The sequence below is a fragment of the Amphiura filiformis genome, chromosome 16 (assembly GCF_039555335.1).
Source record: "Amphiura filiformis chromosome 16, Afil_fr2py, whole genome shotgun sequence".
Taxonomy (NCBI): domain Eukaryota; kingdom Metazoa; phylum Echinodermata; class Ophiuroidea; order Amphilepidida; family Amphiuridae; genus Amphiura; species Amphiura filiformis.
In genome coordinates, this window is record NC_092643.1 from 45317781 (window position 1) to 45345137 (window position 27357).

Genomic DNA, 27357 nt, shown 5'->3' on the forward strand with positions numbered 1-27357 from the left:
TGGGGGATGAGGCTGTGGATCACGAAATGCCCTTTTAATGCAAGCAAAGAGAATATTTTCTACCCACACTACAGTCACTTCAGTATAAATGAAGTTTGGTTCGGTAGTGGTTCGGTCATGTTCACATTCACAAATTAAAAAATAAACATTAATTATCAAATGTTTGCACACACAAACCAAGAAGAGCCACACCGCTCATCTTCTTCAAAAAATGGTTAAAAGAAAAACCTTTACGCTTATTATTCCAGAGATGACCTAAAAACCACATGCCCCATAAGTGAGTACCAATACACATATAACAATTTGACAATAAAATACAATGTCAGTTGAACATAATGTTCCTCACAAATAGGCTGTGAAAATTGACAATAATACTTTTTGAAATACTGGACTTTTGTTTTTTAGATAAATACATTACATTTTTAAAATATCCTAATGTTAAACTTATAGTATGCTATGATCAGCTCGAAATAGGTGAGAATGATTTGGGTTTTGTTACTGCGTGAGTCAATAAAAGTGCATGTCATTCACACAATACGCAAAGTGCAGTTTGTGTAGGTGCCACCCCAATCTGTGTTTAGCCATTCCATATCAATCAATGATGTTAAGAACCTATTACGAGCTGATCAGAGTGTAAAGCTTGTATCCTGTAATGAATCAGTCTATGATTGAATCAATGGGCTATTCCAGTTGAAAGCCATATACCCCCAAGAAAGACATGACTTTAATCTCCCAACACAGGGGGTATAGATTTCAAACGGAGTTGCTCATTCAGGTAACCCCATTTGCAATTCACATTCTCTGTATGAAAGATTTTAATCTTTTAATTTTAAATCTTAAAAGGCCATATCTTCCATAGTGGTTGTACAGATTTACGATGCTGATTATGCAGAATGAATATTTTAACTCAACCGATAACAATGTGGGTTCTTGGCCATTTTTTTTCGTTGTTTTGGTTTTTTTTCCTGAAGTTCAATGAATTGAATCTCAAAAATATCCAACTTTACAGCCAATTTGTGATAGACGTCAATGATAAACCACAATCAATCAATACAGATTCTGAGTAAGTAAACCAACAGATCTTCGATATAAAATCATTCATACAATACCGTCTAATCAACCTTTGACATTCACTACTATAGTTATGTTACAGAAAAGACATCTTACCCTTACCACAATCCTTTGCAACATGATACATCACTTCATGTATGCAAATGACACTGTGCTGAACACACAGCAACTAAATAATCACGTGATTGGGTGGGAGGAGGCCAAAGTCATCGACCAAGAGGCTAACAAAACAACCCGTTGGCTCAAAGAGGCCATCTGGATTAGGAGCAAAGGCAACACCACCATGAACAAGATAGAATTCAAATCTACGATCAGATCATCAATCGGCAAGCAACCCATGTGACGTCATCAAGATCAGTCACAAAGATTGCCGATAACAACTAGAAACACCACCACTCACCAAACCAGAGTGAACAAGATTCCTGATAGGAATCGAAATATTTCTAGTGAGTACCTAATTTTACTTATTTGGATCTGTACTGAGAACATTTGCTAACCAGTGATTTATGAACGATCTTGATGAATTTGTTCAGAGTGTGTAAGATATCTTCTCTGGGTATATTAGGTAATTCTTGGCCAAGCTGGAATATACCGTATTTTGTCAAATAGTCGCCCCCCCTCAAATAAACGCCCCCCACCACTTTTTTCAACCAAGATGTTTCAAAAATTCCGATATTCCATGCTATCTTGTGTAGTAAGCTTACCAAGTTGCTCACATGGTCGGTAATAGCAGCAATAAATGGCGAAAATCTGCATCACAGAAACCCGGACGTGAACCAAAAGTCAGTGTCAAAAGTTCATAGTTCGTCATTTTAGTGTGACTTTTAAGCTTACCTAATGATTTTAACGGGAATTGTTGTGCTAAAAATGACCTCTAATAAATGCCCCCCCCCCCTTGGGAAAATGTAACTCCCCCGGGGGCGTTTATTTGACGAAATACGGTACCTGTCTATGTAGCGCACTATGCGTGTACACGTTTTATTAAGGTGTGTGTATGCAATCTTCTGGACTGTGTTACATGTGTGTGTGTTTATCACAGAGCTACAAGTGTACCAAATATTCTAGCTTGGCTATGAATTACCTAATAAACCTATATTAACATCACCAATGGAAAATCATATTTTTTAAATATTTAAGTTCGAATTACCATTTTCATTTCGTTCTATTATAAAAATGTTAAATTTTCATCAAAACTATATTTGAAGTGGGTATCTATCTATAAAATAAAATAAATTCCCTCAACCAGGGAAATAAAAGCACAACATATAATTTGTCTATAGCTCAGTTCTTCCGACATCTGAGTCATTTCACGTATCACATTTTAAGTAACAATTTTGACAATCATAAAATTTGAGACCAAGCAAGATGTGTCACACTTGGTAAGATAATGTTCTTGATTGATTTCAAAATATAGCCAATCGCCAAAAAATATAGCCAGCCCATTCCCCAAAACTTTTTTTATAATTTATGTACACTGGTGAAATCAAATTCAATAGATACACCTTAATTAATGGTGGCAGTGATCGTTTCATGAAAGATTCAATTTAAAAATTGATATTTAAATTCAAAAGAATTGTACTTTTGTTTGTCTTTCAATGTTTATTGCATTTTAAAATTGTACTTTTCTAAACAACACATTTTGCTTGCTCAATTGTTCTCTTCATTTCTTTCTAATTTAAGGCCACGTTAACTTCAACTAGTAATGTTCAGATTCTAAATTCCTTGTGCAAGGTGTGTTATCAATATGGAAGAGGGATCAAATATGTATTTACAGTAAACCATCACAATGTTATATTCAAAATAGGCTATTACTGTTGAAAAACATACACCCCTATGGAAGACATGACCTTAATCTCCCACATGGGGGAGGGGGATTTTAAACAGTGTCACCTGTTAAAGTAACTGCATTTGAAATTCACACTCCCTATGTGGGAGATTAAGGTCATGTCTTCCACATGGGGTGTATGGATTTCAACTGGAATATCCCAAATCAAGTCTCTCTTTAGTGTGGCATACAGCTACCTAATACTCCATTTAGACATATCCCATGATGCATCTCATTTAACCTCTAAATATGTCCCACATACTGTGCAATTAAAATCTGTGTTCAGAAAAATAACAACATTATGCACTTTTCTTTCCATTACAGTAAAATAGTTAAGGTGCTAATTCAATAGACAAGAAAAATATTTCTCCTTATTGGCCATATTAATAATAATATTTGCTAAATATGCTATATTTTTACCCATTTATATGTGTGATGTTAGTCTTTGACAAAGAACTTCATGATCCATACCGAGGGGGGTACAAAGCTGCCTGCGAAGCGCTTTCAGCGCGACAGAGCAGCAAAGCCACAAAAACTTAGCTCAAAACACAAGGAGAGGGTTCCCACCCCTGGGCTCCCATACAAAGATTTGTTGAAAGGGACATATTTAGAAGTTAAAACCAAGATGCATTATGTATGGACAAGTGTTAATGTAGTTGTTTTATTACTACCTAGATTCACAGCAGCTGAAAGGAGTATCCCATCATGCATTGCAGTATATCTGCTTGCTCCATAGCAAATGTATACAAAATATAAACAAGAGCTGCTTAGATATTGAGAGCTATTAATAGATTCACAATACTCTATGGGTGATGTTTTTGTCAAACAAAAGCGGTAACCTTCCCTGATTTAAGAAAGTAATTGAAAGTTGAAGTGTGGGATTTTGTGTACATTTTCTATGGCACAATCAGTTCTATAATGGTACCGCAAAGCATAATGGGATACTCCCTTCAGCTGCTGTGACCTAGACTGATGCACTTTGAATGTTGGAACTTCCACAGAGCAGTGCACACCGACACCGCCTGGCTAATAATTATTTGGTGCAGAAGGGACACTAAAATGAATACACGGGATCGATACACGTGAATTGCTATGCACGATTTTGATATCAGACGAAAATCTTCTGATACCGGGTTAGAAAATGATGAATATCTCCGTCATGATTTTTTTCTCAAGAAACCAGATTTGGTCTCATAAACTTGGAAATACGTGTTGAACAGATATGATAGTCGCTAGAATGCGCTTTGAAAATTGGCCGTGCGCTTTGAACTCAAAATTTGACCATTTTATATTGCGTTGGTCCTGTTATGGACTACAGCGTGCAGCGTGTAGTACAGCTGCACTCACTGTAGGCAGTATAAAAGTCGATGACCATTGACCTCAATGGGGTATACAAGCTTAATCACGCACAACCAAGATCGATTACCCGGCTATTGTGAGTAGCCTTAGTTATGTCCCTCGACTAATTATTAGTTTAAAAGAGCTTTAAAGGTTTGAACCAAATGGCTAATCGTGGCTGTGGATTTAACCTACCATGGCGATTCCTGCCATGAAGATATAGGGTCGAAGACACTGTGCAGTGTGGACCGCACATGTGGGATTCATTAATCTCCTTCGTGAACCAACATCTTTTTGTTCTTATTATCATCACATAGAAAGTTTAAGAATTGAAAAAAAACATTCCCACCCCTCACCTTGTAAGACAGTGCCTGTCTTTGTATACAATTATGTTTGGAGCCATGGTTTTATGACCATACCACAACAGTTCAAAGTTCACAGGGAATAATATTTCCATTTTCATCATCAATCAAAATTTATAATTAATGCCTTTGATCATATTAGTTTATTTCAGATTAGCAATCTCCCCAAACAAGTCTCCTTGCCTTTATAACCAAAGCCTGACATTACAATAACTGAAATATAATGGACCCTATACCATACATGTCAGCCCTTGGCAATGACAAATTGACAATGGGTTATTCCAGTTGAAATCCATACACCCCCTATGGAAGACATGATCTTAAACTCTAACACAGATAGTGTGAATTTCAAATTGAGTTACCTGAATGAACGAAATTCACACTCCCTGTGTGGTAGATTATGGTCATATCCTCCATACAGGGTGTATGGATTTCAACTGGAATAGCACAATTTTATAGGAGACATGATTGAAGAGTTGTCTAGAAATTTAGAATCTGTGCAACACAATTCCCTCACCATCATCATCATTCAGATGGCCCTGATACTGGCCCATGAGCAGGCCCTGGTATCTGCCCATAATATGACCCTTGTATTGTATTACCAGTGACAACCTGCGGCAAAACCGTGTTGCTCTGCGGACTAACTATTGGACTAGTACCCCGTCCTAGTGCGGATGCCGCACTGATGTGGACGCTCGTTGTAGGTGTGGCTGCATATGAGGGAGCCATTGTTCCCGTTGCTGCTGGTATGGTTGGGATAGCAGATGCCATGCTGTATGAATAAGGTGGCGAGACAATCTGCTGTATTGCTGGTGCTTCAGATGGAGGTTGATTTGTTACAGTCGGCGATTGACCTTGTACTTCACCTAGATTACAAAACAAAGAAACATAATGTAGGGATTAAATTTACATGCTCTAATAAAAGTTTGGTAAAAGAAAAAGGTAAAGCATTGTCAACACTGTAAAGCTGATATTTTACTTTAATCATATAGATAAACAGTAAACACTCTGGCTCAGCCCTCAAATTATCTGGAGGCACAAAGGCAATTTGATGTGGGTGCTCTATGGTGTAGCCGTGGGTGCCTTATGTGCAGCCATGATGCTCTAAATATCAGGCTATTTTCAGGTCACTGAAAAGCATACAATTACCTGTGTGCCCGTTACAAATTGCCTTGGATTAGCTACTCTTTCACATTCTTAATTTGAGGGCTCCTCTGGTAATATCCATCTTCAGGAAGCAATCAAAGAGCAGTAGACATCAGTTGCAGTTTTTTTAGTTCTCGCTTTTTTTTCACTCACTTGGATATCATGTATAGCACTTTTAAGTGATATGGGGTCTACTACAGTTCAACCTAGGGATGGGAGTTTATGGTTAATTTGCTATCTGTTTAAACATATGTTTAAACATTTGCTTTGTTCAGGGTCACAGAAAGTGCTCCCAATGGTCCATATACCAAGGACAATGTGGCCCACATAGTTCAATTGTGTCATTAAATCAATGTTCAATAAGCTTAAATAACAAAACAGTGTCAATTTCGGATTTTAACTTCACAAATATAAATCAAATGAATCAGGATAATATATTTGTAGCAAATATAAAGTTATGGTATGAGATTACAGATTCTGAGCACAATTTACCTTAGAAATCATCAAAAATAACAGTAAGCAGACAATCTTTCCAGCCAATTATAGCTGACGACATCTGTTTCATTTATTAAGTCTGGGATTCAACACCAAACTTGAACTTTGATGAACCTGGTTTGTGTCAACAGCCTGGGAACACCATATCTATATATTGAACCATACATGGAATCTAAACTCTGCACTAGGATTCAGAAGCATAGCACCTTCTTGCTACACTAGCTTCCAGAGCAGTATGGCAATCGTTTAACTTTGATTGACATCCTGAATAAATAACGAATAAATAAATGACACAAGCACCTTGTTAGTGATCGACATATGCAGAGCTTTGTGTTCCCTTCAAGAGCACCGAATCGGCCAAGCAGATTATTGGTTTAATGTTATGATTGTCAGAAGATTGAATCAGCCAATCAGAACCCCACTTCCATGTTTACACTATAAACAGTGTCTAATCGGCAGACCGCTGAACTACCTTGCCAGAACCTATAATTACTTTCCCACTCCCATTATGTCTGGTATAATTCACAAAATCCACCTTTCCACAGTAAAATAAACAACCTGCAATAAATGAATCTTGTGCTTTCATACAACTTCAACTTTAAGAAGTAGTTTTAAACTGTAGAGGGCATAATGGCTCAGTGGTCTAAGACTTCAACTCATAATCGTGAGGTAGCTTGAAGTTGTGGGTTTGAATTCCCACGGCATCAACACCTTGTGCACTTATGGAAGGCTCTTCACCCTATATTGCCTCTCCCCACCCAGTGTAAAAATGGGTATCGGCTTTATTCAATGTTGGGAAGGTAACAGACTCGCCGGAGGAGATGTTGCAATCCCCCGCAGCCAAGGCATTAGCCAGAGGGGTGTCTTTAGGGTGTCCAAAATGGTCAAAAATACCTTATTCTACAAAATCAGGGTGTCCACTTCCTATTCACTCCATTATAAAAATCGTAATTTTAGGGTGTCCAAATTTAAAACAGGGCGTCCAAATGACACCTAGATACCCCTCTGGCTAATGCCTTGCCCGCAGCAACATTACATAGAGGAGAGAGATGGACAAATTGGGATATTGTGGCAGATTCGTCCTGTTTTAGCTTTAAATATAATACTGTACCTTGATTATCTATCTGGGTTGGAGGTGCATATGGTGGTGGTGCATCCTCTAATTCTTCATATTTTGGTAGTTTCCATTGGCCTGTATCTTCTTCCACAGGCTGTCCACCCAGATATGGAGGGGGACCTGGGAATGAACCCTGTGGACTCCCCATAAATCTTGGTTGAATTGGCCTCTCCACCATGCCTTGGTTGTCATATGGAGATAAGGAGTCAGCTTGAGGTAGACACTGTATTCAGATGAAAAAATGAATATTAATTATATTAAATTTTATATACATGTATCACTCATACATACATTCTAGACAGTTCATTGGTTGATAGTTTTTACCATCATAGTGCTGCACCAATTTAGTTATGGGTGGACCCCAAAATGAGAAGTATGTCACACACAGAATTAGAGAAGGAGAACCGGGACTCCATATACCGCCACATACAATCACGCCGTCAGCTATGCCTTCTTGGGGTTCAGTCAGGTAAAATAGCTAAATTGCTATTATAGCCTTCATAATTTATTCTGGCCTTGTTTTGAGTACACAGAACTTATTCAAGCGTTATAGAATTTAGCATACCTATTTAAGACAGGAAATACATTTTTTTCATCAACATAACACCATATTTTGATGTGACATCACAGAATTAAAGAAAGAGAATCGGGACTCAACCGCCATCTTGATACAGGCATAGAGCAGAAATTGGGGGTATTCGTTTTCCCTCGGAATGCACTTGAGGCATTCGTTGTCATGCAAGCGCGACATGGATGAAGGGCGCATTTGAGAGACGCACTTGATGCAACCTGCACGCGAGTACCAAGATGCTTCAGATGAGACGCAGAATTGTTTTTGTTCGTCATCGTGCACCGTCTGCAAGGACCCGAATACCCCCAATTTTCTCCCGGCAGAGGTCTGGTTTATGTTTTCAGGTTCAAATTTTAGACTGGCAGACTGACTGTATGGCTCTGTACAGTAGACCAGAACAATGCATGTGTTCTTCAAAGGATAAAGTACTCTCATGGTTCATTTACGTTCATTCCAAATACTTCACAAGGAGAAGTCTGAATTGTATCTTTAGATATTACTATTTAAATGCAGCTTTTTGTGTTTTTCCCTCTTAAAATCAATAGAGGAATTGATGCGACATCACATCTTGTAGGTGCATGCCTTTTTTGGGTGCTCTCACCATTCGATTCCTTTATGCATAAACGCAAAATATCACACCAATACACGATTATAGTTGTGATGCGCTGCCCTCTTCAGTAGTGTACACACAAATCAATTTGAAAATCAATAAAATAGCAAAATGCTGATGACCTCTATACCCTAGCAAGTGGCCCAGCCAACGATTGAGCATTGACCATTTACCCTCCTTAAACCAATACCCCAAGCTCTTGATTTCACAAATTCATGAGTGGTTAACAGTCAGTTCTTTCCAACTTCATTCATTCTCTTATGCATACCTGTCTTTCCTCTGATGTAGCCCTCGCTCTACTCGCACCCGATGCGTCTGCGACTACCGCATACCTTGTTGACCCATCTGGCATTATTATGCGTACCTCGCGTGCTGCCGCATTGCGTCGCACCTGATACCAGCATAGGTACAGGGTCAACTTCAAGATGATGGCAAAAATCAGGATTCTGTATTAATGCATTGAAAAAAGAACATTATTTTTATCAATATGGGTATATATAAGATATTTTCATTTTAAAATGTACGCATAGCAACTTTTTAGAGACATCACAGCTTACCAAGGAATTGTAGGCCCTAATATTGTCATCCTTTGAAAGAATCATACCCAGTTCTTACTTCATAAGAATTGAGAGATTCTGCATCCCCCCCCACCCCAATGGTCATTGAAGACAGGCCGGGCATCATCCATTTAAGTTTGGATCACCTATTTGACCATGCAGATATTTGTGCCTTCTTGTATACTGTTTAAATTACCTGGGGTCGGGGAAGGGGATCTGACAACATTTGGACTGATGCCTACCTGCCACCAGTGTTTAAAATACTCTCTCTGGAAAATGGGTGCACCAGAGCATTTGTCTCCAAAGTTGGTCAATTTTGGCTCAAAAATTCATATAAATTGACTGTTTTACAGAATTGCAAATTCTAATTTTCATTGGGCCAAAATCGTGCCATGTAGCCTCTTTTAAAATTGAGTTAGTATGAAATTCCCCTGGACAAGGAACTTACTGCTAATTGTCTTGTTGTAACCTGTACGAAGCCCGGGGAGCTGATCCTGGCTGTGAAGGTCTATTGTGAAATGTCCAGGGTGTGCGCTTCTTAGCTGCAAGTCCCTGTGTTGTTTAACACTTTTTACCATTCTTTCCATTCTTCCCTGGTTTGAGAGTGGAGGTATATTTATGTGCTGGTCACCCCACCATGGTCATACCTCAGGGGTCACTGCACAAGCATCCACGTAGCGATCCCTGGCAGATTTTTTATCTGTGTAATTCTGCAACCCAGTACAACTGCACTTTGGTGTATGTTGTGCATGGCATGTGCAAGAAGGAGAGCAGCACTTATCCAACGGTCCCTGAAAATTGATAAAATAATACACTTTCGCTCCCTTGTCTCCCTTCCCACCTGACCTTGTCCCTGCCAACCAACCCAGAAGTTCTATGCTGTACATTTAGAGGTGACACCCTGTGTATAAAATAACACAGACTGGTTGATCTCATCTCATGTATTTTACATCTACTTACATGTAAAAGTAATACTCCATTTTGTCACCCTGAGCAGCACATTGCAGTCAAACTGATGCTGTTGTTACCAAGTGATTATTACAACTTTCAATTAAGTGGTAAATCTGTATGTAAGAAAAGAAATGAGAAGAAAAATTGTCATTCAAAACTTGATCAACAAAATTCAAGCACATTGTACGCATGTGTTCATTAAATACTGCAGCGGTCATCAAAATGTACAAAACACCATTGTACAGATAACGGTATTATTGGAATGTTATTCCACTTGCTGTCTTGATTCCATTTAAAGCTGTACATCCCCTATGGAAGACATGACCTTAATCTTCCACACAACTAACACAAGGAGTGTGAATTTCAAATGGGGTTACCTATGCATTTGAAATTCACACGTGTGGGAGATTAAGGTCATGTCGTCCACAGGGGGTGTATGGATTTCAACTGTAATAGTCCATACAGCAAAATACCAACTCACATAATTTGTCAAGTAGATTCAAATCCATAATGCATGAATGCTGCAATATCTCACACACAGGCAATAATGGCATGGACTTTCAGTGGCTGATGATTGTATAATGTTCCCAATACAAACATCATAAAACATGCCCATACTATAATTTGGTGTATATAAATCTTGACTGTAGCATAGCCACTGGCCCGTTAGTTTTCTCTTCGGGCCAGGAGATTTTCTGTCTGGATGGCCCAGTGGGCCAGTTGGGATTTTGGCATAAATATGATTATTGCTCCTTATGTCTACTACTGGCATCATTTTTTCTGCTAAGGGTTGGACCATTTGCCATATTAAGCCATAAGGTGGAGTTATAGTGACTCAATAACAACAATGCTGTTGGTTGCAAATAAGACAATAGACAATCACTTGCAATTAAGTTACTTTGTTTTACCTCAAGTTATATTTGTGCACAAAGATACAGTTGCATAAATAACATCAATAATGACACCAGTACTCTGTGCATACATTGCACTGTACGTATACATGTACGTCATCAGCTATAATCACACTAAATCTACTAACAAAGTTCCATTTATGACCTAGATTTTATAATCACTCTTAAGAGAAGACATGCACATGTCTAGTTACAAGGCAACCTCAATTCCAATAGCAAAGTTCAATAATCATCATTCAACAATGATGGCTCAAAGTCAAAGGTTGATCTCATATTGTTGAGTAAGTTTTTCCATGCATGTACCATGTTTAATGCAGGTCATTCTAAAAATGTATTTGTCAGGTGCAAGAGTACAATGTAGGTTTATAATTAGGATTCTAGTGAGATTGTGTCTGCTTCCATACTAGTAGTGCAATTATTTGTTTGTTTGTTTACCCAGGTTGGTCCGTGAGGGACACACGCTAATCCATGGGAAATCCATGGACCGTTCCAAGCTCATACATGTGCTAAAAAAAGCACAAGCCTGGATAGCCAGTGTAGGCTAATAAAATGCATGTTGGCCGAGATAGCTTCAGATAAACAAAACAAGAAATGGAAGAAATAGCAAAGAAAAGCAGAAAGGAGAGAAGGCCACTCCCAAACACAATTGTACAATTTTACTCTTAGCCCTTACTTCAGTTTACATGCACTATAATCGTGCAAATCATATTAAAGTTGCCATATTTGGCAGATAAATAGTACTGAGGTGGTATTGGAGGCATTTTCTAGAAAATAGGAAATGCTTTGAGCATGTTTTAAACAGATTAATTGAGTAGGTAAAGTACACTGATCAATATGCCTTTTGTTTGGAGCAAATCGGACATACGGTTTCCATAATATATCAATTTATATTTGCTTTGTATCTATTGTTTTTGTCAATAATCAATATAGTTAATGAGCTAAAAGGACCTCATTATGTAATTTTGGCCAATATTTCGCTAAAAATCAATGCATATATATATTCAGGGTACTTTTATTTTGCATACTTTTGCCTTGAAACTTGGTCAAAATGTTTCTAATATGTTCTAATGTATTATATAGTGAAGCCGCCCTCTAATTTGCATATTTGTATAATTATTGAGCTAATTTGCATAAATGCTAATTAATTACGCAAATATGCAAATTAGGGGGCGAATTCACTATATAATACATAAGTACATATTAGAAACACTTTGACCAAGTTTCAGGCAAAAGTAAGCAAAGTAAAAGTACCCTGAACATTTACGCATGGATTTTGAGCAAAATATTGACAAAAATTGCGTTTTTTTAATGAGCTTTTCCAGTCATTTTAGCTCATTAACTTTATTGATTATTGATAAAACAATTGCTTGCCCCCCAGCCTGCCAAAATCTATGCCCCCCCAATTTTACCTCCCCAGGTCTCATAATTATTGCACAACTTATGACACAATGCCATGTGTATTAAAAGCTAAGGTGGTCATTTTCATGTATCTTGGAGGCAGCATTAAACCAGAAGTTCTACACAATTTTCACACTAATCTCAACTTTCCTACAGATCATTTTAACAAGCACTGGATGTACCGGATCAAGATATTACATAATTTTCTGATTTTATCTGGTTTTGAATTTGAGACATGTCAGATCAGGATTTTGTAGCATCCCCTTCTTGACACAGGAAGTGCACCTCTAAGCTCTAATAAAAATGTCTGATTGAAGTAGAATACAAGGGTCATAATCACTCAGTAATCATTATAAATATTTGGTGTAAAAATAGCCTTTGCTGGCTACAGGAAATTATTATTTACGGGTAGTGCAAAATTGATCCAAATAAGTAAACTGCAAAAGGTAGTTTTATCAAGTTATGTTATCACAATCTCCAAAATAAAAAAATAAAACATGAATAGCCACACAAAAAATTACACAACATTACAAAAACTGTTTATCAGCACAACTGTGCAATGGTGGCAAGTACATTGCGTAAGCCAAATTAGCCAATATATATGGACTAATAAAGACAAGAACAAAAGTTCAAAGGCAAGGTCTGGAACAAGCCTTATTGTTGCTGTAATATTTGACAAGAACCATAATTTTTGAGTTACCGGTATGTAAGACCCCATTTATACAGAGCCTTAAAATCAACTTTAGTTGAATTTAAACTTGGCTTCATTTGTGTGTAAACGGTCGCTGCTTTTTGAACTCAGAAACAGAATTCTAATGACGACCCAGAGGAACTTAAGTCAAAAACTCAAACTGGACTTCAGATTTGACTTACTATTGCAGTGCAAATAAACATGCAATTAGAAGTAAAGTTCATAATGGTTATTGGTTATTTGAAGCATGAGCAAATGATGACGTAAAAGTCTGATTCACAATTTGTTTTAAAGTCAACTACTGTGTAAACCCTGTCAACAAATAATTTATGCTAGTCTTTAGTCGCAATATGAATTTGATGTCGCAATTGAAGTCAACAAATTCTGTGTGTGTAAATGGGGTCTTTAATAGCCTACTCCTGATTCTAGAAAAATACAGCAGGCCTTGCACTATTATACTGTTTTGCCAAATGAAACATAGCCCAATCCTAATCCTTACATGGAACTAACAAACTTTTAATACATGTACGTATGTATTTTGACCAATTTTTTCATGAGGACCACAAACATCTATTTTTGCCAGTTTTCTTACATTTATTGCAGTCTCATGTTCAGGTTTCTATACACAACGGCACTGTGACCCAAGTCTGCAAAGACAGCCCCTCACCCATTTTATCCATAATTCTTTTTATAAGAAATATAAAGCTGAAATTGTGTGCTCACTTCCGGGTACCGTACCGTATATCGGATCTTGTGGAAAATGTTTACTACTGTCAACTCAGTGCTCTAACGCTGTAAGTGGCTGATCATGCAATGCTTTTGTTGTTGACTTTGATACATGTGTTTTGGCTGATTTTAAATACAAGATTATGTTGACATGATGTGAAAATCATATTTTTTGTAAGATGATTGCAACTGCAGTGATTCAGGAATTGTGCCAAAAATGTCGCAAATGTTTCAGATGAAGAAGAAAATCATGAGTGTTTGTTAGATGAGGATAAATGCTGCATCTATTTGGACTTTGAAATGGACAATGATGGTGCAGATACATGTAGAGATAGTAATTCCAGAAGTGCCTGTGAAATTTGATATTCAGTCTTATGACTTTGATAACTACAATGTTGTAAAGCTTTGATTACAAAAGTCTGGGGATCAATTCCTGATAAAAAGGGTGTCTGGCTAAAAAGCGTAATTTAGGGTGGGGGTTTGACCGCCTGACAAACTGTGCTGTACGTATGTACATGTACCTGCCCAAAGTACCCCCACCCCAGGTCCAGCATGCTACAAAATAAACCTTAATGTCAACACAAAAAACAGATGTATGTATGACCATCACTCAGTGACCAACATGGATTTGCACATCTTGATCATACCATTTATACAGAGTATACGGTACACAAAACTTAGATCTTCTCCGAACACTTTTAATATTTGGAAATAACTGTATATAGCTATACAATGTGAGAAATGAATCGATATTCCATCCAGGCACAATTACGGCCTAACTTTAACATGATTAAAAGAGAGTCTCAGTATACATGTACGGTACTGACTTTTTACTTCAGGTCATGCCAGGCAAGAGGCTTGTCAGTGGATATTATGGTGGGAGCCTGGGAGGCCTATGTACAATGTATGTGTCGAAACATTTGAAATTCTGCACACCCCCTGAATTTAATTTTTCAGGAAATAGATTTTGACTTTATACGTTGGTAACAATCTGTCATTTTGTAAGTCAAAAGTCCAAGTCACAAGTGTCATTTTGCAAAAGTTGCAAGTCAAGTCACAAGTTACAAAAATGATAATTAAAATTACATGTAGGTATTTTAGTCCACAAACAATAATGTAATTTTCTGGAATAGGGAGTAACTAAATTGGGAAATTAATACATTTCCTTGCTGTTTTTGCAAGCATAAACAATATAATTTTCATGTGAGCACACAAACATTTCATACCGTAGCCATTTTCACTTGCTTTTTACCCCATAATTTCACTAATTTATTGATGCAAAAAGTAAACCTTGATGTAAAAGTAAACAAACTAATAATTTAGTTGTTTATAGCCAGGATGGTCTAACATGGACACTGTCATTCGATCTCTCTATCTGTCGGTCGGGGTTGTGCCATCGCATCCAGTGCACTTACCCATTTCTCACATTTACCAAAGCAGACATAGAAAATGCCAATTTATTTTTCCCTTGTTATTAATGGCAGTTTCATCCCCTGATAAGAAATCGAACTTCCTGCTATAGAAAAATTATCAAATTCGTGGACTACGCTTGTTACTCCGCGACTTATCATGCTAACTACACGCGCGTACAACGCTACTCTACGCGTCCATATTAGCGAGGCTATCTGCGTACAACTGCTTACTACGCACAGCCACGCAAAGAGTATGTTCCACGATGTCCACAAATTTGATAATTTTTCTATAGGAAGTTTTTGTCTAAAAAAACAATTTTAAAATTATCGGAAAAGCAAGAAACATACATGTACCTTCATAAAAATCTGTCACATAAAAAGATAAGTGGAAAGTGGCAAAGAATATGCATGGCCATGTGTCTTAAGTTGGGACCCTATTGCGTGACACCGACAAAATTCCAAGAAATTTACACCTTTTTTTATTCAAACATTTGCCTTGCAAAAACTAAACATCTCACCCTATTAAAAGTATGTACTTTTTAAAGAAAAATACATTGTGTTTTACGAGAAATTCGCCATCTTGAATAAATGCAAAATTGCATCATGCAGTAAAATATATATTGTCCAACACGCTAGAAAATGCTTGAATTGATTGCATCAAAATGAGCGTACCGTACACCAAGAATGACCAACGCCAAGCGCTTCAGTGATTTGCTCATCCGGACGATCATAAAAATCATAAAAATTCAAATTTTGGTACCGTACCTTTGTCATTCATGTGATTTCATAGCCTGCGAGTGGTTCAGCTGAAAGCCATGTATTTAAGACAAAATAAGACATTTTACACGAATTCATCTGTAATAAATTATTTTTTAGATACTTTTAATTACTGACAGTAGCTACATCTATTTGATTTGAATTAGACAATAATAACTGTGCACCATCTATTTTGAGGTCATTGTGTGAAATCCTCGGGAGCTACCGCTCCCTCGGAAAAATACCTCAGCCCAAAACAAAACCCGACAGTACTGCTGTTTTCTTTGTTTTTTGCCAAATTTGTCATTTCAAAAATACCAAATAACAATTTGAATGACTTATCCTTCACTTTTAAGCAATTTATAAACAATTTTATTTTTTTCGCACTTGCGCTGCACTGCCACTGGGATCTAGTTCACCACGTAAACTTGTATGGCTCAAAATTCGGACTGCTCGCCATTAAGTTTACTGCTTTCTGTGTTTTGAAATTTGTTGGCGTTTTAACGATCCCGATTCCCGGTTGATTATTTTAGCTGTGTCACGTGATGACGCTGGTGGGTACCAACCAAACTTCAGAAAAAAAACCTCGAGCGCCGATAACGATGTGATATGTGACTTACATAGGATTACACAGAGATATTTCTTGCCAAAATTTGACCATTTCTAGGCAAGTTGGCCCTACTTTGTCTGCGTTATGTGAAAAAGGACAGTCTTAAGTAAGTATAAGTGCAACACTTTTGATGTTTTGATGTTTCGGGAGACTGGGAGGGATCATAATCAAAAAATGATGGAGCCTATTCTAGACTGCTTAACTGGCCTGTATCTCGTTTCGGCCAAAGTACGTCTGTAATACATACCTGTTTTTAATGACTTTGCAACAATGTTTCTATTGTCAGCAATAACAGCTTGCATTCACACTTTTGAGTTTATATGGTGAATTTTCGTACACATCATAAATAAGTGAAATCAGAATATCCTGAAAGGAATTTAGGTAACAAATTCAACGACACTGACCTCGCAACAGCTAATGTTTTCATGTAAACATGGCGTCATTAGACATTTTTAGCCTACGTTTCGTATCCTACTATCGGATCGTTGAAACAACGAAACCTCATTCCCCGGCCGCATGCGCGAATTCACTCGCCTTCCTACACCACCAGTTGAAATAAAACTCGAAACATCCCATGTTATTCCTCAAAACTACATGCACCTTCATTAATAAAAAATTGAAATCCTAGTAGAAATCCGTTATCGAAAATTGTTTTTGATATAAAGCGTCACCAAAAGTATTTTTTCTGAAGAGTAGATACCGCGTGTCAAAATGGCGGCCGCAGTCGCATCCCCCCAGCTTTGTACGTGTACCCAGGTCACGGTATGTCTACGTGACGAACAGTCAAGGTCAGAGAACAGCGCAACCTGAACAGCCAATGAACGGCGCTGTCAATCATCCTTATTGCCTTTGTCGAACAGACTTTTACACAGGTAAGAGCTCACGCTGTCCTCACTTTTAGGATTGACGAGCGTCAGGCCGACACAATCTGGTTGTGTAGGAGACTATCATCGTGATGCCCATGTTGGAACCATTGGATTACGGAAGAAATATTCATACCAGGACTGAAGCAAATGTGGCCATTTCTATGTTTGTACCGGGCAAGTACCGGACATTTTTCAACACGGAGCTAGCGGAAAATACTGCAAATTCGTCCAAGGTAAGCAAAGGGTTGGGGATCGCATTTTTAACTTTGACTAAACTGTTTCGGAGTTAAAGGCACGCTAAAAGTAGACCATTTTGGGGGCTGTATTTGGTGTACATGTGACGTTTTGAAAAGAGTAAAAAGCGACCACTTATTCGCTATTGCTGAAGTATACCCGCCGAATCATGTACCAATACACAAGGTATTGGTACATGAGATCAGGTATAGAGCCTATTCTTGACTGTGTAATATTCCTTCACCACATTGCCGTACGGTAACAGTCTTATACGATGGACAGATAGTATCAGTTTGTGAATGAGGACATCGTATAAGTTCCTTGTACTACACTGGGATCACAGAATGGGTCTGCTTACAAGTTGTTTTTGCATCACTGGTTTGCATTCAGCTCTTTTTAGTTTTACGTCAAAAATTGCGATAAAAACATGGATTTTGGACTAATAATTGTAGACTCTACAATGTAGAGTTTTCTTGCACCTGTACTGTTACATTGTACACATCTGTTTACATTTTGTGTAACATGCATGCATGGATGATATGTTATGAAAACATGCAATGCATGAATTGAATGCCAATCAATAGCATGCAAAATGCATGATGAAAACAAAGCATAAACATTGTCATTTTATACACTAAAATAACACCATTCATTTAGAAACTAAATTCTTATATGATCACAACTACTTACAGATATATATCTTGAATTCTATGTTGTCGTATGTTGGCTACATAAGGTTTAAATGCCCGTTTCCGTATCGATTTTTTCGCATGTAAGACGCCTTTTCTGCTGATCCGATCATAATAAACACTTCCCAGGCCCAATGTGCATAATTTCTTGTTGTCACATTATTCGATCATATTTTTAGGACAAAATTTCAGATTACTCACGTTTTATTAAATTTTTAAATAAATTTATATCTTTTTGATTATTTATTTATATTTCTACAATAAATTGCGATTAAAAGCAATTCTTTACACATAAAATTGGTTTAAAATTCAAGAATATACTGGTGAAAAAGAACATGATAATTATGGGTCAAAGTTCAACGCAAATAAGTAGGGCGAATCACGCATTGCAGTAAATTGTACGCACTGGACGTAAGCTTATAAATTTTAAGCTTACAAGTTACAGCTGTTCATGGAAAACCTGCTCAAAAACAGCATTTAGCTCATTAAACTCTGTGATTGAAGAAGATTTGTGAAGATAATTTCAATCTCTTCCTTAACTCAGCTAAAATTAATAAAATAAAAATAAAATAAATATGCCGGTGAGTATACAACAATTACAATTTACAAATTATGTAATTAAAATATCAAATTAAATTTAACATGTAAATGAATGTCATGAATGTTGAATATGCAGTGCATAGATTTAGGTAAAATAATAATTTCTCCGTCATGAGACTTGAGAGTATGTAGGTATCCTAGGTGAATTCAAATTTGCCATCAAATTGCATCGTTTTATATATCAAATTAAAGCCCTGGGCTTGAGTAAACTAAGCCAAAACTGAAAACCTTTTTTTCATAGCACTTTCCGTAGCAAAGTTACATCTTGTCAAAGATTGACTTTCATCAAAAAGATTCAGCTAGCAAAATTCCCCAAAACGGCATTTCGGGGGTGTTTCTAGATCTTAGTCTCATGGCGATGGCAGCTTTTTTAATGGAACTGCTATCAAAATCCTCTAAAATTCCATGTGCGACTTGATTATCACCATAAAAAATCATATATTTGGGTCAAGTGGAGTATAGAAAACATATTTATGTAGGTTTCCTTCACCCACCTATTCTCGAAAAAAATTCAAATTTCTATGTAAATATGCATTGTGTTGGGGGCCCCGGTCTCGGCGAATTCGCTGACTAGTAGGCATATTCGGTATACCGAATTTCGCGGTTTATATCGGTTTGAAATCAATACCGAAACCGATACCGACCGTTTTTTCAAAAACCGAAAACCGAAAAAAAAAATTTAAAAAAAAATCGATTTTTTTTTTTTTTTTTTTAATTTTTTTAAAATTTTTTTAAAAATGTTTTCCCTAACCTTATAACCCTCTAACCCACCCCAACCTTACGACTACCCCTTCTGCCAAACCTTACTATAACTATACAAACCCATCCAAGCCCAACTAACCTAACACCCTTGCCCGAACCGGGAATTAGGGATGAAATTTATTTCACCTAAAAATCGGACCTATATATATTTTTTTTCAAATTTTATTTTGTTTAAATGTTTTTCCTTACCTTATAACCCTCTAACCCACCCCAACCTTACGACTACCCCTTCTACCAAACCTTACTATAACTATACAAACCCACCCAAGCCCAACTAACCTTTAACCTAACCCAAAACCCTTGTCCCCTTATTAGGGGAGAAATTGATTTCACCTTCAGACAATCAGACAGGTATTTAATTTTTTATGTTTTAAATGCCTGAATGTGTTAATAACGTTTTAATTACTTTATTTTGCCTCATTTCATCGATTTGCTATTTTTATTGCTAAATTATAAAAGAGAAACCTTTAAAAGAATTTTTGAAATTTCAAAAAAAAATCTAAAATTCTGAAAATACAAAAAAAATACATTCAAGTGCACAAGTTGTTTTCTTCTGGGTAAGAATTTTTATCTTACATGCACCAGTTTCTTTCTTGCAGGTTAGAAATTTGATAAATAGGTCATCATATACAAAATTCATGCATGGGCCTATTTATCAAATTTCTAACCTGCAAGAAAGAAACTGGTGCATGTAAGATAAAAATTCTTACCTAGAAGAAAACAACTTGTGCACTCTAATGTATTTTCTTTGTATTTTCAGAATTTTAGATTTTGTTTGAAATTTCCAAAATTATGTGAAATGTTTCTCCTTTTATAATTAGCCATAAAAATAGCCATTTTGATGAGATGAGGCTAAACAAAGGTAATTGAAATATTATTGACATATATTTATGCATTTAATAACACTAAACATGTCTAGGTCCGATTTTAGGTGAAATCAATTTACCTCTAATTCCCTCTTTGGTGTTGGGGCTAGGGTGTTAGGTTAGTTGGGCTTGGGTGAGTTTGCATAGTTATAGTAAGGGAAAAAAAAAAAGGGTTATAGTTTGTTTAAGGTCAGAAAAACATTAAAACAAAGTAACATTTGAAATTTGAAAAAGAATATTTTTATATGTTTATAGGTCCGATTTTTAGGTGAAATTTAAATTTCCCAATTCCCCTTTGGGGTTGTGACATGGGTGTTAGGTTAGTTGGGCTTGGGTGGTTTGTATATTATGTAGTACGGTTTGGGGAGGGTTAAGAGTTTGTTTATGGGTAGGAAAAACATTAAAAAACTTGTGAAAAAATTTAAAAAAAAAAAAAAAAAAAAAAATCGATTTTTTTTTTTTTTTTTTTTTTTTTTTTTTCAAAACCGATTTTTCGGTTTATATCGGTTTTACACAGACGGTTTATCGGTTTTCGGTTTTTACAATACCGATTATGCCTACTGACTAGTAAATGTGTTAACTAAGGTTTGCCTAGGTTACCTAGAGTATGAATGTACTGCGTGCTCTGCGTATAAATGTCGCAAGTTTAGTGGAATGACACGGTCGATATAGCACGATCGATTGTCACTGACTGTGCACGCACAGGAAATGCAGCGCAAGCGTGTGCGTGTGTCATATGTGTGGTAGGTTGTACACCGACTGACGCAATTGTCATTGCATGCCTATTATTGAGTACACCCATGAATGTGTGTCATCGGCAATAAATCGGCCTGGTCATCGGCCCTCAAGCGGGTCGCATTCCCATTGTGGCCTGTACACCATCCGCGATAATCAACTTTTGAAAAGCACCCTAAACAAGGATTTAACCCTTGGCTAAAACAATACCCTAAACAGGTGTTTTCATACCCTAAATAGGGATTTTTTTCCTTGCATCAAATTTCATACCCTAAATTTCATTTCCGCGTATTAGCAATTGCAATTTTGCTACCCGTTTTTCCAATATTTCATGTTTTTGACACCCTAAACGTGTTACACGCGTATCGTGCTTACCCACGAATTCTACCCTTTTTACACGTTTTCATTATCGCGGATGGTGTACAGGCCACAATGGGAGTGACCCCCCCTCCCGGGTCATCGGCCCTCAGGCTCAGACTGTAGGAATCCATGTACCGTAATTATTTCGCTCTCATGATCGAGAAACTATTATTTTAGCTAATATTATATTATAGCTAATTGTAAGTTTGTCATGCAGTTGAGTTGTCAGGACTGTCAGTGTCACTGCATTGATCAAAATGGGCATTATTTCATTTGGTATATAAATCTGTTGCAAGATTAATTAAGTTGAATTTATACTCGATCGCCGAAAAAAGCTTTTGAAAAATGCCTGGGCAATCGCCAGATTTTGTGATGCATCGTTGTCCCATCGTTTGTTGCTCTAGCATTAAATTATACTAATCACATCGATAGCGATTGCATTTTGATTTGTCTACGACAATTAAAATATTTACAATTTTAGAAGTTGCACATCTTGCTCTCAATAATTTTAATCATTGCAGGGTCAGAATTTCGTTTCACAGCGCGAGAATCAATCTTGATTCTTGCAGAATAAATTTGCGTGAATCATTTGATTCTCGCAAATCAACTTCTGTGTATTAAACTACAAACGTTTGCAAGAATCAACTTTGATTCACGCAAATCTGTTTACGAGAATCGATTCTCTGATTCACACAGAAATTCTGACCCTGCATTGCTTTAATTTGAATTAATTCATCACCGAAAGTTAATAATCGTGAAAGGTAAATTAGCAAAATAATTGGTTGGAAATGATCAGTTGATGCATTCACATGTAGAGAAATCGCTGGGAAGTTGAGATTTTTCAACTTGCAAAAGCGACATTGTTGTTGCCTCAGCGATTTGAAACAATTGACGCTCGGGAAATGATTGTAAGTAAACACTGAGCATATGTAAGAATCACTTTTGTGCAAAAGCGATCGAATATAAATTCAGTTTTATGTGTTAAACCATCGCAAACACCACTTGAGATGTTACTAATTAGCCAGAGAGACCTGTCCAGCCATCTTTGCATCCATGGCAGGTGCGGCCCCAGGCAATGTCAAAAGTAGACTGATCAAGTTCAACCCGTCTTATGGATGGGCATATCATTGATCGATCATGATCAATATATTGAATCCCAAAAATTTTAGATGGGCAGGAATCTGGCCAACACTGCGTCCTAGAGTTTGTACGTCAGAGCTACTTGTACCTGTAACCTGATCTAGGTACCGGTTAGTCCCAGTAACTGCTAATGGTCGAACAGGCTCATTATAACGTCCAAATAATTATGATAGGGTTTGAACTTCCTACATGTAGTTACTAGGACTAGTGGGTACCGGTAGCTTGAACAGTTGGATATGATTTTAGTGTTGTACGTTTAAATGAGATTGTAAGGAGTAAAAAGGACTTTTCTGATACCCGGTACATTATTTTTCTTTTTGGTGATTTCAATTACCGTACTGCATCATACTTCTACATGTAAGTTCTTATGAGAGTAAAGTACTTGTGTATTTTAATGACAAATCCATGAATTGAGATTTTTGCAAACTTCAATAACCAAAATGTCACCCGATAAAAAAATCTGATTTGCCCGGGTTTTTTTTTGGTTTTTTTAGTGATACTTCCAAACTTCCATTGCTTTACAATGTACAATGTACATGGTGTCATGCTAGTTAGATTTTGATCGCTTTAGACTATATTTTTATTGATTTTCAGCCCACCAAAGGAAAGGTCGGTACCAAGGGTCAGAAGCAGATTGCTGAGGAGAACAAGGCTACCCTTAAATTCTACTTCAATATCATGGCAGGAGCTAGTGCAGCATTTATTTTAGTCAGGTTATTATGGTGGTTAGAATCTTTCACTTGGGTTAACTGGGTAAGTATAAATCGTTATCTTTGCAATATTAGCTGCCATTTGTCTGATTCAAAATTTGTAGTGCTGTTACGGCATCAAGTCTTAGGGTAGTGGGCTTGAGATGCCTCCAGGAGCAGGGGCGGATCCAGGAATTTTCAATAGAGGGGGCGCCGAGCCAACACCGCCGCCGCCACGGCTCGGCGCCCTCACAAAGTCAGGCGCCGCTCTGCAAAAATACACAGAGTCAGGCGCCGATCTGCAAAAAATAGAGGGGGCGCGCCCCCTCTAAATCCGCCACTGAGGAGCAACTTTAATCACCTGATGAACAATTTCAAAACCCAATGCCTCATTAGATAAACATATCTAGTTTTTGAATCCTTCGCTATTGCAAATTCAAAATCTAACATATGGCAGCCATTGCATACAATTCATCAAAATGACTCTTTCAAACAACTTGCACAGGTACAATGTATCAAGTATCTGTCAGCTCCTTCAGCACTTAGGTAAAGCTTTGTGTATATTATTATCATATTTCTGCCAAACATTTTAACAAACTATAATATTTTTGCATAAATGATCCCTAATGTCCAGAATTTGGAGTAAAAGAGATCATCAACATTCATTCTTTTCACCAAGAAAGCAAAATCATGGCTATCGTTCATATATATTTTTCTTTTTGTTTATAGGAACTGAGAAAGAATCCATTTCTTTGTATTTGTTATAGGCCTCATCATACTTTGGGAAGAAATATTTTGATTTGTAATTTTCGTAAATTAAAAAAAAAAGAGAGGTTTTACAAATTACAGCTTGCCATTTGTCAAGTATTTAATTTATCATTCAATCAAGAATCAAGCCATATTTATTTTACCTCCAAATAAAGTAGTTTCAAAACAGACTTCTTGCAAAAAAATTGAAAATTTAATTATATTGTATTTCACATGCATCCTCATCATAAGGAGTCTTGATCGAGATGTTGTGATGAATTTGCCTTTCGGGCTACCTTTGGTCAACATTTCAAGGTTAATTGACTTCAAGTTTTAAGGTGGTACTACACCCCTGGCCAAATTTTTGCCTGTTTTTGCATTTTTCTCAATAATTATAGCGTGTTAGTGACAAGTAAGATATGTATATTATAGGGGCAAGGACTACAACTACTGCAATTGAAATTCAGCAACTCAAGGCAAGTTATTGATTTATTGATCAAATATTGGTTTTCCCTCATTTTTGACTGTAACTCCACAACTGTTGTCTGTGCTGAAATAAAATTTCCAGTGCAGTAGTTATAGTCCTTGCCCCTATAATATACATATCTTAATTACTTGTCACTAATACGCTATAATTTTTGAGAAAAATGCAAAAATAGGTACAAAATTTGCCAGGGGTGTAGTACCACCTTAAGCTGAAAGTCTGTTTTTAAACTACTTTTGCTACCCACACCATTTAATGAACTTTCATAATTTGTGTGTTTTCCCCTCACATTGCAGCTTGCACTCATATTTGCATCAAGTATTTATGTAGGATGTTACCAGTTTATGGCTAGCATGGCCAAAGCTACCTACTCACAGACGGGTCAAGTAGTAGATGGAGGACTAGATCTCAACATGGAATCAGGAATGGCTGAGTAAGTTAACACCAGGGAATAAGTAGATTGGGAAATGACAGCAGGCTTTAGCAGTAGTACATCTATGCAAACCGCCATTATGCTGTCATAGCATATCCTGGAATATCCTGCCGCGTATGTCGTTCGAGAGCAAATTGTATGCTCTGCTGATCATGTGTGTGGCTTGCTACACCACAGTATCCCAGTGGCAGACTGCAGCATTGGCATTACTGGGTAAAACTAAGGGCTTCACAAATAAAATTAATCGAAGGAATGAGCAATTGTTTATGCCCAAGGTATAGGAGAGAGCAAAAACAACATCATTCCCTCAATTCTATTAATGAACCTCTTTCATACGTTCCCCAACGTGTGGTGATTGTATTTTATCAAACAATAACAAAAATTAATATCATATCGTTCTTAAAAATATGATATTCCTGCATTTTTTTCTATACCGTGATTTTCACTCTAAAGCAGCTGGGCCAGACCGGCTATATACCAGTTAATGCGCTCAGTTAGATAACACATGGATATGATATTTTCAGATCAGTTGTCAGATCTTATTGTTAAAAGCAGGATGAATTTGTCCTAAACATTTATGTAATCAAGCTTTAAAATATTAATAATTGCTGTTACTTTTCCATTTTTATTTTCCAGACATGTAAAGGACATTATCCTGATGACAGCAATAGTACAAGTACTCGCCATCTTATGGGACTATTTTTGGTTACTATGGTTACTCATCCCGGGACGAGCATTCTATCTTTTATGGGTCAACATTTTATCACCATGGATATTCGCTCCAGCGCCGGAAGTAGATGAAAAGAAACAAAGGAAGATGGAGAGAAAAATGAACAAGAAATTTTAAGACAATTATATTGTTTGTGTTTTCTACAAGCAAACTATGCGGATATTTATGTATTCTGTGAATTGGCATGATTTCTTTTCTACAACTATTAATTGGGCTTCTCTGAGTTGGTGTAAATGGGCTATTCCCGGGGGCTATGCCAGTTGAAATCCATACACCCCCTTAATCTCCCACACACGGTTTAGATTTCAAATGGAGTCACCCGTTCAGGTAACCCCGTTTGTAATTCACACTCCCTGTGTGAAAGATTCAGACCATGTCTTCCATAGGGGACGTGTATGGATTTCAACTGGAATAGCCCGATGTGATCTTCTGTGCAATCCCATTTGATATTCACACTCCCTGTATGAAAGACAAAAGACCATATCTTCCATAGGGGTATATCCATACACCGACTTAATCTCCCACACAGGAGGTGTATATTTCAAATGGAGTAACCTGTTCATGTAACCCCATTTGTAATTCACACTCCTTGTGTGAAAGATTTAGACCATGTCTTCCATAGGGGACGTGTATGGATTTCAACTGGAATAGCCCGATGTGATCTTCTGTGCAATCCCATTTGATATTCACACTCCCTGTATGAAAGACAAAAGACCATATCTTCCATAGGGGTATATCCATACACCGACTTAATCTCCCACACAGGAGGTGTATAATTATTTCAAATGGAGTAACCTGTTCATGTAACCCCATTTGTAATTCACACTCCTTGTGTGAAAGATTTAGACCATGTCTTCCATAGGGGGTGTATGAATTTCAACTGGAATAGCCCGATGTGATCTTCTGTGCAATCCCATTTGAAATTCACACTCCCTGTGTAAAAGACAAAGACCATGTCTTCCATAGGGGGTATATGGATTTCAACTGGAATAGCCCGATGTGATTTTCTGTGCTAATCCAGTAACTTGATGAACTTGTTGGTGGATTTATTGAATGTTTTTCTTGGGAAATGGTATTTAACCCCATGGGCATTACGCCTAATGATCGGCCTCTAAAAAATATAAGAACTATTTTGATTGGTTGCAAAGAGGGCTGTATCATGTATTGAGCCAATCAGGGATATGGTAAGAATATTCAGCCAGGCTGAAGAGGACTAGGCTTAAAATAGATCTAAAAGCTCTATTTTGATTGGTTAATCAGATAATTATATCATGGAATTAACTAATCAGGGGATGTGTAAGAAAAGCAGCAGTGTCCATTGTGTTGATTGGTGTTCAGATCTTGCTGTGGTTTTACATTCCATGTGGTTGCAAAAAAGTGGATCTTGTGATCACAAAATTGTGGTTTTGAGACGGGAGAAGCTGAGGACAGAACAGGCATTTCAGCAAGCTTGCTTCTTCACCCAGAATGTGTGC

General features: G+C 37.2%; 2 protein-coding genes across 2 annotated transcripts; one reads left to right on the plus strand and one right to left on the minus strand.

Annotated features, from left to right (window-relative positions):
• Positions 1-5014: 5014 nt before the first annotated feature.
• LOC140136617 (uncharacterized) lies at positions 5015-18458 on the minus strand. Its single transcript, XM_072158302.1, has 5 exons — positions 18338-18458; positions 10053-10156; positions 8804-8981; positions 7349-7577; positions 5015-5462 (listed from the first exon to the last, which is right to left on the minus strand). The coding sequence occupies exons 2-5, from the start codon at positions 10070-10072 to the stop codon at positions 5122-5124; spliced, it is 768 nt and encodes a 255-aa protein (XP_072014403.1). The 5' UTR covers positions 10073-10156; positions 18338-18458; the 3' UTR covers positions 5015-5121.
• A 230-nt stretch (positions 18459-18688) lies between these two features.
• On the plus strand, positions 18689-26998 carry LOC140136067 (transmembrane protein 208-like). Its single transcript, XM_072157771.1, has 4 exons — positions 18689-18917; positions 23394-23552; positions 25016-25152; positions 25789-26998. The coding sequence occupies exons 1-4, from the start codon at positions 18912-18914 to the stop codon at positions 25997-25999; spliced, it is 513 nt and encodes a 170-aa protein (XP_072013872.1). The 5' UTR covers positions 18689-18911; the 3' UTR covers positions 26000-26998.
• The last annotated feature ends 359 nt before the right edge of the window (positions 26999-27357 follow it).

What these genes read in the sequence shown, in the direction of transcription:
- LOC140136617 (XM_072158302.1), bottom strand. Translation starts at nt 10,072, where the DNA reads ATGGAGTATTACTTTTACAT. An exon ending in CTACATCAGAGGAAAGACAG is followed by an intron (nt 7,578 to 8,803) that starts GTATGCATAAGA and finishes ATCTGAATACAG; the next exon opens with TGTCTACCTCAAGCTGACTC. An exon ending in AACCCAGATAGATAATCAAG is followed by an intron (nt 5,463 to 7,348) that starts GTACAGTATTAT and finishes TTTGTAATCTAG; the next exon opens with GTGAAGTACAAGGTCAATCG.
- LOC140136067 (XM_072157771.1), top strand. An exon ending in CTTTCACTTGGGTTAACTGG is followed by an intron (nt 23,553 to 25,015) that starts GTAAGTATAAAT and finishes CTCACATTGCAG; the next exon opens with CTTGCACTCATATTTGCATC. An exon ending in ATGGAATCAGGAATGGCTGA is followed by an intron (nt 25,153 to 25,788) that starts GTAAGTTAACAC and finishes TTTATTTTCCAG; the next exon opens with ACATGTAAAGGACATTATCC.